Genomic DNA, 17950 nt, shown 5'->3' with positions numbered 1-17950 from the left:
GAAAATGTCCATCGACCAATGAATGGAGAAACAACATATAGTTTTTTCCTACAATAGAATATTATTTGGTCATAAAATGAATAAAGCACTGGTATATGCTAAAACATTGCTGAATCTTGAAAAGAAGACAAGTGAAGGAAGCCAGTCACAGGAGGCTACATAACTTATGAGCCCATTTTTGTGAAATATTCATAAGAGGCAAGTCGATAGAGAAAGAAAGTGGATTTGTGGCGACAGGGTCTGCTGGCAGGTGGAAATGGAGGGTGACTGCTTAATGGGTGCAGAGTTCCCCCTGAGGTGATAAAAACACTCTGGAACTAGAGAGTGATGATGGTTACATAACACTGTGAACATACGAATTGTCACTGCATTGTGCACTTTAAATGGTTACGGTGGTATCCTTTGTGTTTATGTGTATTTTACCACAATGAAAAAGAGGCTGAGGAAGGTATTCCAAAATCTTTTGTATAGTAAACTCCTGAGTTTGTTTGAGAATCTGCCTATCTGTCTTTTCTTCTCAGGACATCATCTCCTACCCAGAGCAAACCTTTGTTCTTCTGCAAGTAGAAAGCCCTCTTTCAGAACATTGTCCAAGATCAGCCAGGCCCAACCCTCAAAATGACTTTCTGTCTTTGACCCAAATGCTCAAATGCAGCTCTGGGGCTAATTTCAGTGGGAGTAAGAGATTATCCAATCAGGATAATTCATTTGGAGAGAAAATGTTTTGCTTAAGTCAGCAAAGTCCTTTGCTTTCCTAAAAAGGATCCTGCTTACCAGTGAGTACAGAGTTTTTGTACATTTGAGGTGGAGTTCTCAGCAGAGTAATTAAAGATATCTGTAGAAACACCACACACATTATGTGTAGCTGACTGATTCACCCCTCTGCCACCCCCAATTGAAGGAAGGAGCTGTATTCTTATCTTGGCCCATCCATCAACTGAATGCCGCTGGACATGGAACATTACAAGTGTGAAGCTTCCAGGGTTCTCAGTTGCTCTTCCTGCTGTTGTGGAGACTCCACTGGTGTGGCTCACATCCAGGCAGGCCTGCAGGAAGCTCTTTCCTAATTCTCAAGGCCAACATTTTCAGTGAACCCATACCAAACCCCTAGGTTCTCAGGGACTCAGATTTTCATCTGTGGAAGAAAAGAATCCATCTCACTCTCTCAGGTGTGATGGTAATTATATATATTATAATATAATGTATATATACATAATTATAATTTATATATCTATAAAAGAGATAATCAGTATTCCATAAATTGATGATATTCTTAGTGTTGACTTCATTGCCCAGGTGAACACTGTAACAGAAGGATGAGTCATGGATTGTAGAGGAACAATATTTTTTTTACTCTCTGGAGGAGCCATCAGTAGGCATTTCTGCCATATGGACTTCAAATGAGAAATTTGTTTTAGGTTGAGATTGGAAGGAGATCTGAACTTCTTTTTATTATTATTATTTTAAATATGAGGTCTCACTGTGTTCTCCAGGCTGGAGAGCAGTGACTATTCACATGTGTGACCATAGCCTCAAATTCGTGAGCTCGAGCCGTTCTCCTATCTCAGCCTCCTGAGTAGCTGGGACTACAGGTGCCCACCACAGTGTTCAGCCACTTTTCATTGTTATTTTACTTCAAGTGTTTTATTTTGAATGTTAAAAATACATGTTTCTACATTAGAAATATGAAAATGTATTTGATTACAGAAGAATTTAAAATGCACACATCAACACCTGGTTGAATTTTAAAGAAAAAAAATGCAGAGAAGAAAGAAATATCACCCAGGCTTCCCCTCCAAAGAACCACTGCTATCATATTATTGAAACTTCCTGGACTGCAGTGTGAATGGTCATCCCTGGAGCTATCTTCTGCAGTGGTGCTGACTTCCATTCTTTTGTTTTCTATGTATATATTTTTATATATGCTTTCATTGTAGAAAGTTGCATTCATAAGTTTTGGGGGTTTTTTTAAGATGGAGTCTCACTCTGTCCCCCAGGGGCTGGAGTGCAGTGGCATGATCTCGGCTCACTGCAACCTCTGCATCTCGGATGCAAGTGAGTCTTCTGCCTCAGCCCCTTGAGTAGCTGGGATTACAGATGTGCACTACCATGCCTGGCTAATTTTGTGTTTTTAATATAGATGGGGTTACACTTATTGGCCAGGCTGGTTTTGAACACCTGACCTCAAGTGATCCACCCACCTTGGCCTCCCAGAGTGGTTGTGGGTTATTTTGAAGTTGCTTTTTGAATGTATTATTATGAAAGTAGTTTTCCATGTCATAAAGTCTGCATAAAATTTACACACTTCTAGAAGCTGCATCCCATCTCAAACAAGGAGAAGTCACCAGGGTTCGTTTAGATCCATGTGCTTTCATCTTGTCTTTTGGTAAAGAATATTTTGACAAGCATGTTTGTACATGAAGATTCTTCTATGGTTGTGATTTTAAAAATTCATAGAACACTCAGGATGGACATGGTGGCTCATGCCTGTACTTCCAGCACTTTGGGAGGCTCAGGCTGGCAGATTGCTTGAGCCCCTGAGTTTGTGACCAGCCTAGGCAACGTAGAGAAACCCTGTCTCTACAAAAAATTCAAAAGAATTAGCCGGGCTTGGTGGCACATGCCTGTAGTCCCAGCTACTTGGGTGTCTGAGGTGGGAGGGTTGCTTAAGCCTGGAAGATTCAGGCTGCAGTGAGCCATGAACAACACTGCACTCCAGCCAGCAAGCCCAGTCTCAAAAAAATAAATTATAGACTACTCAAATTGTAAGTATTAAACCAGTGTCTGTGAGAGTTTTTCTGGAAGGGATGTGAGTGGTTGGACTTGTGGGAAAGATCCTCTCTCACTGTGGGCAGCCACAGTCCAATCACCTAGTGGCCCAGATAGAACAGAAATGTAGATAGAAGTAAAATTTCTCTCTGTCTCTGTCTCTCTGTCTCTCTCTGTCTCTGTCTCTCTCTCTGGAACTGGGGCTGGGACACCCTTCTTCTCCTGCCTTGGGCATCAAAACTCCAGGTTCGATGATCTTTGGACTCTGACTTTTGCACCAGTGAGCCCCTTTATCCTCCTGTTCTGTATTCTGGGTCCTCAGGGCTTTGACTTTGGACTGAGCCACACTACTGGCTTTTCTAGTTCTCCAGCTTCCAGACAGTCTATCATGGGACTTCTCAGCCTCCATAATTGTGTGAGCCAATTAGCCCAATAAATCACCTATCTATCTATCTATCTGTCTGTCTGTCTGTCTGTCTATCTATCTATCTATCTATCTATCTATCTATCTATCTATCTATCTATCATCTAACATCTATCTATCATCTATCATCTGTCTATCTATTATCTATCATCTATCATCTATCTACCTATGCTATTGGTTCTTTCTTTCTTGGTAACCTTAATAAATCAACAGACAATAAACAAATAAAACCTGTCATAGTATCACTGATAATTGCCATTAAGAAAAATATGCTTGGGTTAGAAGATTGGTGCCGGTCGTGGGAATGGCAGGGGATAGATTTCAGAAGAGGTCACTGGACAAGACATTTCTGAACACTTGACCATGGGACATTTGAGCAGGGACCTTAATGGTGTGAGGAGTGAACCATGTGGATCACTGGGCAGCACATGCATGTGGGAGTCACAGCAGGGGCAGGTGGTGGAGACAGGGTGGAGTAGACAAGAAACTGGTGTGAGTGGAGAAGAGTGAGCTAGGCTGAGAGTAATGGGATGAGGCCAAAGTGGCCAGAGGGGACCCTGTGATAAGGAGTGCATAGGAAATGGTGGGAAACTGGGGTTTCCTTGTGCCTAAGAAGGGAAGGAGCTGGAGCGTTCATAGGATATGCTCTAATTCCCATTGGACAGGCACGTTCTCTCTGTTGTGTGGGTGATGGACAGTGGGCATGAGAGGCAGCAGGCAGCCCAGCTGGAAGGCCCTTCCGGTTTTCTATCCTAGTGAGGATGGTTCTGGGGTGGAGGTGGCAGAGGAGTGAGAAGTGATTGGATTTGGTGTTGATATATATTTTTAAAATTGTGGTAAAACACACATACTATACGATTTACCTTGTAACAATTTTTTTCAGTGTACAATTCATTGGCATTAAGCACATTTACAATTGGTGGTGGTTACACAAACACCAATATGCATTTTCAGAACATTTTCATCATCCCAACAGAGACCGTACCCATTAAATGACAGCTGCCCATTGTTCCTGCCCTCAGCCCCTGGTAACCTGTATTCTACTTTCTGTTTTTGTGAATTTGCTTATTCTAGGTGCCTCATATAAGTGAAATATCATATTTGTCTTTTTTCTGGCTTATTTTATTTAGCGTGTTTTCAAGGTTCCATCCAATCCAATATTCTTCACTTTTAAGGCTGATTAATATTCCATGTGTATATGCACCACATTTTGTTTTTCTAGTCATCCTCTGATGGACACTTGGGTTGCGTCCACCTTTTGGCTATTGGGAGTAGCGCTGCTACGAGCATGACTGTACAATTATCTGTGTGCATACCTGCTTTCAATTTTTGGGGGGTATACACCCAAAAGTGGAATTGTTGCTTCATATGGAAATTCTATGTTTACCTTCTTGAGAAAGCATCATCCTGTTTCCATGGTGGCTGCACTGTTGCTCACTCTCAGCAGCAGTGCACAAGCATTCCACTTTCTCCACATCCTCACCAACACCTGGACTAGTGAAGCTGAGCATATTTTCATGTCCTTATTGGAATTCCTTATTTTTATGTCCTTACTGTGTATCTTCTCTGGAGAATTGTCTATTCATGTCTTTTACCCATTTTTGAATGAGATTGTTTTGCTATTGTTAAGTTGTAGTTCTGTTTGTAGTCTGGATATTAATTCTTTATCAGATATGTGATTGGCAAATATTTTATCTTATTCTATGCAGTTTCTTTTATTTTCACTGTCTTTTTTTTTTTTTTTTTTTTTTTTGAGACGGAGTCTCTCTCTGATGCCCAGGCTGGAGTGCAATGGTGCAATCTCGGCTCATTGCAACCTCTGCCTCCCAGGTTCAAGCGATTCTCCTGCCTCAGCCTCCCAAGTAGCTGGGATTACAGGTGCCCACCACTGCGCCCGGCTAATTTTTGTATTTTTAGTAGAGACAGGGTTTTGCCATGTTGGCCAGGCTGATTTCGAACTCCTGACTTCAGGTGATCCACCCACTTTGGCCTCCCAAAGTGCTGGTATTACAGGTGTGAGCCATTGCGCCTAGCCTCTTTTCACCTCTTAATAGCATCCTTTGATGCAAAAAAGTTTTTACATTTTGATGAAGTCTTATTTGTCATTTTCCTTTTATTGCTTGTACTTTTGGTCACCAGCCAAGAAACCACTACCAATTCTAATGACCATAAGACTTTCCCTCAGTATTTTCTTTTAAGAGTTTTACAGGTTTAACTCTTAAGATTAGTTCTTTAAGGCATTCTGACTTAATTTTTGAAAAGGGTGTAATGGAAGGGCGTGAATTTTGTCCAGCATCATTCTTTTGCATGTGGATATCCAGGTTTCCAGCACCATTTGTTGATGCACCATCTGTTGCAGTGGGGCTGACACATTTGTAAGATGCAGTGAGCATTAATACATGGGAGCACCATGCATTTATTTACCTGTCTTTACTTCACAGTTGTTTTGAGGAGGCGTTCACTGAGAAACCTAACAGAAATGAATATATATGACTTCCTATAAAATGAAATTTAAGTAAAATTATACTTTTTAAAATGTTAAGACTGGAGCAAGACTGGAACATCACCAGACAAACAGAAACATAGGCTGAAATGAAGGGTTTATGTTTATCTTGCTACAAATTCTGTTGGCCCACAATCTCTTATGCTTGTTGCATAAGAGAGCCACAGAGTGGGGTGATAGCTCAAATAACCAGTCCCTGGTTTTCTGCTTCAGAAACACATTTAAATTCTCTGCTTAGACAAACAAAGTAAAGAAAATAATTGAAAGATGTTGAATGTGAAGTTGGCATCTACAAAGTCAAAGAAGTGAGTAGTAAATGTAAACATCAGGAATCCAAGGAGATTCTATCTTTTTACACAGAAATGGCCTCACTATGCACTGCTGAAGGGAGAAGGTCCTTCCAGGAGACCTTCATGATGAGGAAAAACCCAATATGATGTAGGGGTTTTCCGCTGCAGCCCTAAATTGAATTGTCCTTCGCTCTAAATACAGGTCTCACAAAGTTTTATGTCTTCAATGATTTCACCTGGGCCGAGATTTTGTTTTGTTTTTGATGTTGTTTGTTTTGAGCTACTGCCTGGGGCTTAGAAAAGTGACTTGGATATTTTGCCAAAGTTGTATTTCTTTGATGGGATTTGAAATCCATGAACACTCTGCTTTCCTGCTGTATCCCCAGAGCGGGTTGAGTACCTTGCACTTCTTCTCAGCACTTCGCTAGAAGTGGTAGAAGATTTGGAGTTAGGGCCTCCCTCAATCTCTGCCCTTTCTTTAATTCAGAGGATCACAAACTGCTGGGGGAAGAGTGGTATCTTGGGCCCCCAGTTGATCGGATGAATATTAATATCCAATGTCCTGTAATGAAGTCATGTGTGCATGTAACATCACTCCTTCACGCAGTGTCATGGGAAAGTGGGTTCGCGGACCCCAGGTTAAAAGCCTAAGCACTAAAGGCACAGAGCTAGAGCTCTAGGAGGGGCGGGATGGCTGGGGTGGAACGTCATCTTGTCCTTTAGTCCTGGGGCCTTTTCACTCCTCACATGGTGGGTGCTGGGCATCTGGCAGGTACTGATGTTGATGGAGTCGAGGGAGGGAACTGGCCGGAACTGGGAAAAACAGGGTTGGGGAGATAATTAAGGCGAACATTATTTTTTCTGAGTGTAAGTCATGGCTTGAAATCTGGAGAGCCTGAAGGAGATCCCGCTACCCAAACCTGTTTTCCTTTTCCCTCAAGCCTCATTTGGCCACAGGCCCAGTGTCAACACCAGGGGGCGCCCACAGACCATGAAGGCACCGCGCAGCTGGGATTGTTTGTGGTGGGCTCCTGGGTCCCTGACTTAACCAGGGAAGCCAAGACACTGCAGCCAGGTGGCCTGGATTCAACCTTCAGCTCTGGTCCTACTGACACTTTTCTTCCTGGTGCCTCAGTTTCTTAATCTGTGAAATGGTGAGGACATTACAGCACTTACCTCTCGGGAGGGTTTCTCAACAGCAGCCCTATTAAGAATTTGGGACAGAGAATCCCTTGTGGTCTGTCCTGTGCATTGTGGGAGGTTTGCCAGCAGCACCCCACTCACCCTCTCCCACCAATCCCCACGTGACAACCGAAAATGTCCCAGGATTTTTAGGTCTCCCTTGGGTCGAGAGCTGCATTTAGTCAAGCATTTTCCCACCTGACATTTGAGCTCATCTCTGCTTTGGTCCACATAAGGCCACTTTAAAAAGATGTTGTTTCTTTAAAGATTCTATCCATCTTTTAAACAAATCTATTTTCTTCCTTTATTTCTGCATTCAGTTAATCCTTCCAAACCCTTGGTTTAGTATATCTCAAAATGTATCAACTCCAGTTCTAGTAATTAACATATGTGACTTGCATGATATCTGCTATGACCCCTAGTAGAGCTCTGATTCCTTTAGCACAGGGAGTGTGTTCTCGATTCTGCTCTGGATGATGTAAATCAATTTATTTTACTTTACTTGTCTGGGATGTTGCTCCTCACCTGTAAAATGTAAATGTGGATATGGCTTGAATTACTAAGTGGTTTTATTTCTTAATTCACCTGACATTTGTTGTGTACCTGCTGCAAGTCAAATACATGGCATGGTATTGTTTCCTTGTTCACACCACAGCAAATGAGAAAATGAGACATTATAGCCAGGTGTGGCGGCACAGGCTTCTCGTCCTAGCTACTCAGAAGGCTGAGGCAGGAGAATTGCTTCAGCCCAGGAGTTTGAGGTTACAGTAAGTTCTGATATCACCATTGCATTTCAACCTGGGCAACAGACCCTGTCTCTGAAAAAAAGGAAAAAGACACTGTGAGCTGTCTACATGTACTCTATGTCTCAGGAGACTCATGTGCTGTAATTTTTCTAAATGGCATCTCCATGTGGTCTTTCATGAATGTTTGTCTGGTATTTCTTTTCTATCTTTTTACTTTCAACTTTTCTGTACCTTCTACTGAAATTATGGCTTTTGTAAATAGCCTACGGTTATTTATTTATTTTCTTATTTATTTTTATCCCTCTGCACTATTTGTCTTGTAATTGGAGTGTCTGAGTCCATTATGTTTAATGTCATTGTTGACCTCGTTGGGTTTAAGTCTGTCCATTTTCATTTACTGCCTTCTAATATTATCTTTCTTGCTCAACTATTTTTCTTCTGTTGCCTTCTTTAGATGAATAAAAAACTTTGCATTATTGTGGTCTTCTCAGTAAGTGTTCTAGTTACAAATTCTCTTATTATTTCTTTAATTATCTGAGAAAGCACAATAATCTGTGACTTATTATATCCAACAGCAGACCATAACTTCCCTGACTTTCACCTACATGTGCACACAGCCCAGGGGAGAATCAGTGCTCTGGCTCTGAGACACAGGGTGGTGGGAGTAGGAGAGTGATTGGATGATGAATCTGTAGCTGCAGAGGCATCTGGGCCCCTCACCTGCATTCCTCGTAGATGTCACCTCCACTGGATGCCTGCAATGCCCTCTCCTCTGTATGCTCCTGCCAGAGTCTCCCCATCTCCACTGACAGCAGCTCCACCCTTCTGCTCACTCAGTCCAATACTGTGGGTGTCCTTGATTCTTCTTTCTCACACCACAGATAAATCCATTAGCAAGTGCTATGAATTCATCCAGAATCCCATCACTTCCCACTATTTCCCCTGCTCACACCCCAATCAAGGTAAGCGACGTCTCCATCCTGGAATACTGCACTCCTTTCCCACCGTTTTCCCCACTGCCTCACTAGTCCCCCACCTCTCAATTCTGTTCTCAGCACAGCAGCCAGAGAGAAGCTTTCAAAGGATAAGTCCTACCATGTCCCACTTTCCAAAACTGTCCTCTAACTCCCCATGTCATTCAGAGCAAAGGTCAACATCCTTCCCACACCCTCCAGGGCAACCTGCTCTGGGCACACCTCTGACTTCATTTCAGTTTCTCTCTGTTCAACACTTCTGGCCTCTTCCTCCTTCCAGGAACAAAGACAATTTCCTGCCCTAGTGCATCTGCACTGAAGGTTCCCCTGCCTGAAAAGAACTTTCCCAGACATCCTTGTAGACAACTCCTCACATCCCTCAAATCTTTACTCCAAGGTCACATTTGCAACAAGGCCCATGCTGACCACCCAGCACAACAGCCACCTCCCTGTACCCACAGCCCACCCTCTGGATCACCTGCCACACAGCACTTGCCACCTTCTAACTCAAGCATTTTCTGTTCCTACTCTGCTTATACTATATCATCTGCCTGCAGAGGTGTCCAATCTTTTGACTTCCCTGGGTCACATAGGAAGAAGAATTGTCTTGAGCCACACAAAAAATACACTAATGACAGCTGATGAGCAGAAAAAAAATAGAAAAAAAGAAAAAAAAATGCATGGATAATTTTCATGATATCTGCCACTACAGATAAGCAAAAAAATCATCACATTCTAAAGCTGTCCTGGGCCACATGCATCCCGAGAGCTGCAGGTTGGACAAGCTTGCATCTAGAATGTATACACCACAAGGCCATAAATTTTTCTGTTTTTACTTTAACGATGTTTTCTAAATGCAAAAACAGTCAAATACCTAGCAGACAACAAATGCCACTTGAATGGATGATCACTGCAGTGCACCCCCCTATTCTAAAGGCAATATCTTTATTAATGTAGACTCAGGCCAAATGTCATTTTGTAGCCGCTGTGGAAAAATATTATCTCATGTGGACATAAATGCACCAGTGCTTTTCTCACCAGGGCTGCTTTTGTGTCCTCCCTCCCTCCCTCCTCCCACACCAATCCTCCTGCACACTGCAGCACACAACCATATTTGTCTCTTCAGGAAAGATAACCCAAGGCTTATGGCTCCAATTATCCAACCACATATGAATCTAAATTAGACTCTGCTTTACAAATCCATGAGTTTGGTTTGGAGCCAGCAATAGGATTACTACAACTCAGGGCAGGAAGAAGAGTAGGAGAGAGAGCAGAAGAGGAGTTCCAACAGAAAGTAACCTACAATGAAAAACTCTGGGACCTCTCCTCTCGGGAAGTTTCAGAATCTGCTTCCTTTAAGAAGGTTGGGGAAGCCAGGCATGGTGCCTTACACCTGTAATCCCAGCACTTTGGGAGGCAGAGGCGGGCAGATCACAAGGTCAGGAGATCAAGACCATCCTGGCTAACATGGTGAAATCCCGTCTTTACTAAAAATACAAAAAATTAGCTGGGTATTGTGGCATGTGCCTGTACTCCCAGTTACTAGGGAGGCTGAGACAGGAGAATTGCTTGAACCCGGGAGGTGGAGGTTGCAATGATTCGAGATTGCACCACTGCACTCCAGCCTGAGTAAGACTCCATCTCAAAAAAAAAAAAAAAAAAAAAAGATGGAAAATACAATTGAAAGAGACCTGGAAGGAGGGGAAGAGGTGTAGGGGTCTGAAAATTTTTCTTCTGATAACACAGGAACTTCTACGTGTAGGGACCACCCTAGGTGATATCCAAGTCTATGTGATCACAGGTCCTGGTGGGACAAGGTTCTACTGAAGGGCCAAGGACAATGGAGCAGCAAAGATGACCCAGCTGAGCAGTGACCACATAAAGTTCATGGTGGCCTGAGCACCCACTGGGCGCAGCCCCATCTACTCTCCTCTCCTGCAGCAAATCAGCACAAGAAACACGTGTACTGTGGAAAGTTCTCATGTCTTCCATTTATTTTGTCTCTCAAATTTCAGGAATCTTCTCCTTTAATTAACCCATCAATCTCTCTTGGAAATAATTTGAAAAAGTAAATTTATACTCAGATTCTAATTTTAATATAGATGTAAGAAGTTATAGCTCAGTGCACCACAAATTTGAGACAGAGACGGAGACATCCCAGCCCCTTTTCTGAAACAGGAAAGGTGATTGGGGAAGGAATGCAGTTCAGCATGAGGAAGAGGGTCATGGTGGACACAGGGGTGGGCTGGTCTCTGCAGAAAGAGAAGTCAGGGTTCTTGAAGTCACAAAGGGAAGGCATGAACAAATCTTGCCACTCAGTCCCACACAGGGCAGCTGTTTCACACTACAGAAAAATATTCATGAACAAATTCATATCAGTCACAGTGAGGGGTGACACTTTAAACAGCCCATCACATGCTCAATACATTCAAGTCAAAGAAACCTCATAGCACAGCTATGTCCACTGTTCCCCTCAACAACCCGCACACATCAGGCCCCCCGGGGTGTCACATTTACAAGCCGTGAGAGACACATTAGAGCCCTGGGCACTGTCACTGCCTGGAGTAGAACAAAAACAGCACCTGGTCAGAGACCACAGGAGATGTGGCCAGAGGAGGAATTGTGGGGTGGGTGAGCTCCCCCATGGGCTCCCAAACACAATATCCCAAGAATCTCAGGGATCAGCCTCCTTCATACTTACTTGCAGCCTGAGAGTAGCTCCCTCCTTTTCAATCTGTGGGAAGAAAATGTCCTGTGAGAGGCCAGAAAAGTGGCAGGGCCATGAGGTCCTAGAGGAACCTCCTAGTCTTGGACCCTCGAGAAGTTTCCAGAAATGTGTGACTGCAGACCCAGGGCGGGATCAGGAAAAACAAGGAAAGCAGATGTGGGTCCTCGACCAACTGCCCTCCTAAGGTCTGTCCTTAGCCAGGGACCTTCCCCTGACCTGTGATTACTGGGATCAGGTCCCCATCACTACAATCATCAAGGTAATAAATCTGTCCTTCATTGCCACAGGTGCTTTACAAAAGAGAAGGTGCTGGCACACAGGGCCCAGGCTGGGTAGACCCATGAGTGTGGATGGTGCTTCCCAGTAACCAGGCAGGGCACACTTCTACCTGGGGCTTGAAACCCCCAGTGGGACAAGAAAACTCAGACCCCACTTGTCACCCCTTCCTTACCTGAGCTCTTCTTCCTCCACAGCACAGCAGCGACCGCAGCTCCAGTGACTACAGCTGCAAGGACAACCAGGCCAGCAACGATACCCATGATGGGGATGGTGGGCAGGGAAGACTGCTCTGGGAAAGGAGGTTAAGGTGAGGGTCTCTGACCCCCAGGCCTCACCGCCGACCCTGTTAAAGGTCTTCAGAGAGGCTCCTGCTTTCCCTAACAGACATGATGCCTCCATCTCCCTCCTTACTCCATCTCAGCATGAGGGGCTCCGGCAGCCCCTCATGCTGCACATGGCACGTGTATCTCTGCTCCTCTCCAGAAGGCACCACCACAGCCGCCCACTTCTGGAAGGTTCCATCCCCTGCAGGCCTGGTCTCCACGAGCTCCACGTCCTGGGTCTGGTCCTCCCCATCCCGCTGCCAGGTCAGTATGATCTCTGCAGGGTAGAAGCCCAGGGCCCAGCACCTCAGGGTGGCCTCATAGTCAAAGACAGGGTGGTGGGTCACGTGTGTCTTGGGGGGGTCTGAAAGGAAGAGTCAGAAAACTCAAGCACTTTGCATCTCTCATGGGACACTCCAGCAGCACCTGGATGTGACCATCCTAAGAATGAACCAGATACCTGGGGTGGGGAAGGGAGCACAGAACCCAGACACCAGCCTGGACACGGGCACCTGGGATAATCTCCTATTCCTTGGAAAGTTCTAGTCTCTGAGCGGGGGAGCAGGGACCTCCGGTTCTGACCTGAGTGGAGGCCAAGGGACTCAGAGGAGCTGGAGTCAGACCCCCACACACATTGAGTGTGAGGCAGAGAACAAGGCCTGAGGGGAAAAGTCCTGGTGCCAAGGCTGCTGTGGGGTCAAAGGGAACCCCTGATCAGTCTTCCAGGGATTGTCTTCCCCTCCACTCCCTCAGAGACTTCATCCCTTAATTGTCCCAGAGAGCAGGACGGGCCCTCAGAATCACTCTCTGGTACAGGATCTGGAAACCCAGGAGGATTCCTCTCCCTCAGGACCAGAGGGAGGGCGATATTCTAGTGTTGGTCCCATTTTCCTCCTCTCCTTGTGCTAGGCCAGGCTGGGAGGTCTACAGGAGATCAGGGAGGCGCCCCACTGCCCCTGGTACCCGCGCGCTGCAGCATCTCCTTCCCGTTCTCCAGGTATCTGTGGAGCCACTCCACGCACGTGCCCTCCAGGTAGGCTCTCCTTTGTTCAGCCACATTGGCCGCCTCACACTTGCGCTTGGAGATCTGAGCCGCAGTGTCCGCTGCGGTCCAGGAGCGCAGGTCCTCGTTCAGGGCGAGGTAATCCTTGCCATCGTAGGCATACTGTTCATACCCGCGGAGGAGGCGTCCGTCGGACCCCAGGTCGCAGCCAATCATCCACTGGAGGGTGTGAGAACCTGGCCCCACCCCCTCGGTCAGCCCCGCCCACCGAGCCTCGCCCTCGCCCGGACCCACCCGCAGGGATTTTGGTAAAGGCGCCTGGGGTTCTCCCAGGTAGAGGGTCTGGGCGGGTCCCGCGGCCTCGGGGTGGATCCCAGACCCGGAGACTCGGGAGTACCCGGGCCGTCCGTGGGGCATGGAGGTGGGGGGTCGTGATCTGCGCCCTGGGCCGGGGTTACTCACTGGCCTCGCTCTGGTTGTAGTAGCCGCGCAGGGTCTGCAGGTTCATTCTGTCAGTCTGTGCGTGGGCCTTGGTGTTCCGTGTCTCCCCTTCCCAATACTCCGGCCCCTCCTGCTCCACCCACGGCGCCCGCGGCTCCATCCTCGGACACGCCGAGTCGCTGTCGAACCGCACGAACTGCGTGTCGTCCACGTAGCCCATGGCGATGAAGCGGGGCTCCCCGCGGCCGGGCCGGGACACGGCGGCGCTGAAATACCTCATGGAGTGGGAGCCTGGGGGCGAGGAGGGGTTGAGACACGCCCGACCCTCCTCCCTGCGCGGCTGCCGGGTCCTGCGCCCCCGCCGGGCCGGCCCCTCCCTCCTCCGCGCAGGGGCCGTTTCCCTCCTGACCCCGCACTCACCCGCCCAGGTCTCGGTCAGGGTCAGGGCCCCCGAGAGCAGCAGGAAGAGGGTTCGGGGCGCCATGACCACCATCCTTGGCGTCTGGGGAGAATGAGTCCGGGTGGGTGAGCGAGGACTTTAGAACCAGGACCGCGGCGACGCTGATTGGCTTCTCTAAAAACCTGTCACCTAATGGGAGTGAGAACTGGGGCCGCCCGGTGAGTATCCAGGAAGAAGGACCCGACACAGGTTAGGAGAAGGAGGAGAGAATCCCCAAGGCGGGGCCTCCCCAATCCATACACCGCCTGTGGGGCCTGAGACCCTGAGAGCCACGCTTGAGGCCCTGGGACTTCGCCCTGACCCCGCTACTCTTGTGCCAAGCGTTCTGTCTCAGTGTCTCCCTGAGTCTTGGCCCAGGAGCTGTCTGAGAAACCAGGGAGAAACCCTCGGCAAGGTCCCTGTCCCTCTCCCTTCACTTTTCATCCCGGAATCCCTGTCCCTGAACTGGACTCCCTGCCTCCCACTCCTTGCCTGTCCTCCTGTACTCTTCTAGAAGAAAAATCACCCCACGGAGCTTGGTGCCAGAGAGTGAGCTCGCCCAGGGATTGTAGGTGTAAAGACAGGGGTTTTTTCCCCCCTTAAATCTGGAAAAGTTGTGCCTGAGTGCATGAGATAGAATAGAGACCAGTTTGCTTTTTGTTTATTAACTATAGTGGGTAGCATAATCTTGGTAACCCCTGAATGATCAGGAATCTAATCGGTAAAAAATGTGACTTTGGCCCGTTGGTATATAAATGCATCTAAAAGCATTACAACAGGCTCACAAAGCTCTTAAGTTTCACTTTCCCAGACAATGTATCTGTGACTCCCGCTTGTTTTATTTTAAATTTACCTTCATTCCATAGCCCTAAGTTTCCGTGTGAGTCCAGGACATCTCCTCAAGACAAAGTACCACACTATGTTACTATATGTTGCAACCAGGAGCCAGCACAAACTTTATTCACCTCACAGTTGTAAGTGTTCAGTGCAGTCACAATGCCCCTCACTAGTGCTCATGCACTGCCTGTTTTTAGGAAGTATCCACATGTGAGTGGAGTGTATATTTTTTAGGAATACTTAGTATTTTTTAAACCTGATTAACATAAAAAACAATTAGTTTCTAGGCAGACCCACATAAGATATTAAAGGCCAACTGCAAAGAACACCCAGCGAGGCTCTGTAGATGGATGTATTAAAATCTATAAAACAATGTGTTTAAACCTAAGAGTTCCACTGCTTTGGAATTCTTTCCTCTGCTCCTTTTCCTCACCTCCTGCTCCTCCAGCCCTTCCCTCCGTCCCTCTCATCCCTCAGGCCCTCTTCTCCCCTTAATCCCCACCACCCTCTCACTCCTGAATTGTGGCTCTAGCACTGTTCCATGACCTGCTACATGAGTGTTCTCTCTATAGTGGTCCTGCTACTATGAGTCAGAGTGCGTCATTTCTCCACCTAAAACACTCCAGTGGCTCCACCTCATTCTTGTGAAGCTTCTAGAATGTCAGGCACTTGAGCATATGAGGGCATACCTGGTTCATTGCAGGGACTAAATTATTTTTTCTTGGCTGAATGAATGAATTATGAGTGTATTAAATTGCATCACAGAAAATTATAAAATGCAAAACACTGAAAAAGTTAAAAAAGATTTTATTTTATGTAACTAGTGTGCGTATCAATTCATCAGTTCATTCCAGGAGTCTTTTGAGTCTGTGTATGAATTTTATAAGACTGGGTAACAAATTGTCACAAACATTGGCTTTAAACAGCACCCATTTATTGTATTCATTGATTTATTTTTAGAGACAGAGTCTCGCTCTGTCATCCAGGATGAAGTGCAGTCACATGATCATGGCTCACTGCAGCCTCAAATTCCTGGGCTCAAGGGACCCTCCTACCTCAGTCTTCAGAGTAGCTAGGACTGCAGGCAAGTGCCACCATGCCCAGCTAATTAAAAAGAAATGTAGAGACGAGTGTCTCACTATATTATCCTAGCTGGTCTCAAAGTCCTGGCTGCAAGTGTTCCTCCTGTGTCAGCTCCTCAAATGTTAGGATACAGGTGTGCACTACCACGCCTGGCCAAATAACACCCATTTGTTGTTTATAGTTTCTTAATCAGAAATCTGGGCATGATGTGGATGGAATCTCTGTTCCGGTCTTCCTAAACCTGTGTTTTCATTTTGAATCCTCCTTCAGGCTTATACAGAGGTGGCAGAATGCAGTTTCTGGCAGTTGTAAGACTGAGGTCCCTGTTCCTCACTGGCTGTCACTGTAGAGAACAGGGAGGGCTGCACTCAATGCATGGTGCCCACCAGCATTCTTTCCTACACAGCCCCTTCATTTTCAAAGCCCACAGTGGAGGAAACCCCTCATGCTGAATCCCTCTCACACTGTGAATCTCTATGCTCAGGAAGAACCCAGTCCTTTCAAGGACTCTCCTTATTAGGACAGTCCAAGCAGGATAAACTCAGCCTAAAGTCAACTAATTGAGGCCCTTAATTATATCTGCTAAATCCCTTCACAGCAGCACCTACATTAGAGTTGGTTGAATAACTGGGGGAAGGTGAATGACCAGGAGCTGGTTGTTGGGAGCCATGATAGAATCAGCCCAGGAAGGGCTGGATCTTCCTTTTGTGTTTAATTTGGACACAGTTGGAAATTGAAGTTCAAGTAAAGTGATCATTGTGAATAGTAATAAAATACATCCTCTTCAGCCGTGGAACTTCTCCTTTCCTTTTAAAACTAAGTTACATGTTTAATATCTTATAGTTAATTTAGACCAGGTGTGGTGGCTCACGCCTGCAATCCTAGCACTGTTGAAGGCAGAGGAAGGCAGATTTGACTCCAGAAGTTCAAGATCAGCCTGGGCAACATGGTGAAACCCCCATCTCTACAAAAAAATTAGAAAATTAGCCAGGCATGTTAATTCATGCCTATAGTCCCAGCTACTCAAGAGGCTGAGATCAGAGGATCCCTTGAGCCCAGGAGGTCGACACTGCAGTGCATGGTGATCATGCCACTGCACTCCAGCCTGGGTGACAGAGCAAGACCCTGTCTCAAAAATAGTAATATGATGATGATAAATTTAGAGCAAATGCAAATTAACGTGTAATAATACATCCTCTCTTGTGAAAATGTATTAGTTATTTACTATTGTGTAACAAATTATGTAAAACTTAGCAGCTCAAAACAACAAATATTCATCATCTCCCACAGTTTCTAATGGTCAGGAATCCAGGAGCGGTTTTCCTGAGTGCTTCTGGCTCAGGGCCTCTCACAAGGTTGCAGTCCAGTTGTCAGCCTAGGGCTGCATCGTCTGAGGGCTTCACTGGGGCTGGGGATTCACATGAAACATGGCTTAGTCACATGGCTGTTGGAAAAGCCTAGTTCCTTGCTGTCTGGTCCCAGGGAGCCTCAGTTCTTAGCCACATGGACCTTCCTGCAGGGCTGCTTATGGCACAGCAGCTGGGTCCCCAAGAGCTCATGATCCCAGAGACAGAGAGAGAGAAGGTGGAAGCCATAGTGAGTTTCACATTCTACACCCAGAGTCACAAACTGTTATGTCAGCATTACTCTATCAGTTAGAAGTTGTATTAGTCTGTTCTCACACTGCTATAAAGAAATACCTGAGACTGGGTAATTTATAAAGGCAAGAGGTTTAGTTGACTCGCAGTTGTGCATGGCTGAGGAAGCTGCCCCAGGAAACTTACAATCATGGCAGAAGGGGAAGCAAACATGTCATTCTTCACATGGTGGCAGGAGAGAAAAATGCAGAGTGAAGTGGGGAAAATCCCCTTATATGGTACATATACACCATGGAATATTATGCAGCCATAAAAAGGAATGAGATCAAAT

The 17950-nt window shown here is 46.1% G+C and overlaps 1 protein-coding gene across 2 annotated transcripts; it reads right to left on the bottom strand.

The window, feature by feature from the left end:
* Positions 1–11395: 11395 nt before the first annotated feature.
* On the bottom strand, positions 11396–14267 carry LOC115930068 (HLA class I histocompatibility antigen, alpha chain G). Of its 2 annotated transcripts, XM_055389871.1 has the most exons (7): positions 14083–14267; positions 13684–13953; positions 13182–13457; positions 12307–12582; positions 12068–12184; positions 11590–11622; positions 11396–11447 (listed from the first exon to the last, which is right to left on the bottom strand). In XM_055389871.1, the coding sequence occupies exons 1-6, from the start codon at positions 14153–14155 to the stop codon at positions 11618–11620; spliced, it is 1017 nt and encodes a 338-aa protein (XP_055245846.1). In that variant the 5' UTR covers positions 14156–14267; the 3' UTR covers positions 11396–11447; positions 11590–11617. The 2 variants fall into 2 exon arrangements, with proteins under 2 accessions (XP_055245846.1, XP_055245845.1); XM_055389870.2 differs by having other exon boundaries at positions 13684–14182.
* Positions 14268–17950: the final 3683 nt, after the last annotated feature.

Source organism: Gorilla gorilla, chromosome 5 (assembly GCF_029281585.2).
Source record: "Gorilla gorilla gorilla isolate KB3781 chromosome 5, NHGRI_mGorGor1-v2.1_pri, whole genome shotgun sequence".
NCBI lineage: Eukaryota > Metazoa > Chordata > Mammalia > Primates > Hominidae > Gorilla > Gorilla gorilla.
This window is presented reverse-complemented; position numbering and strand designations above follow the sequence as displayed.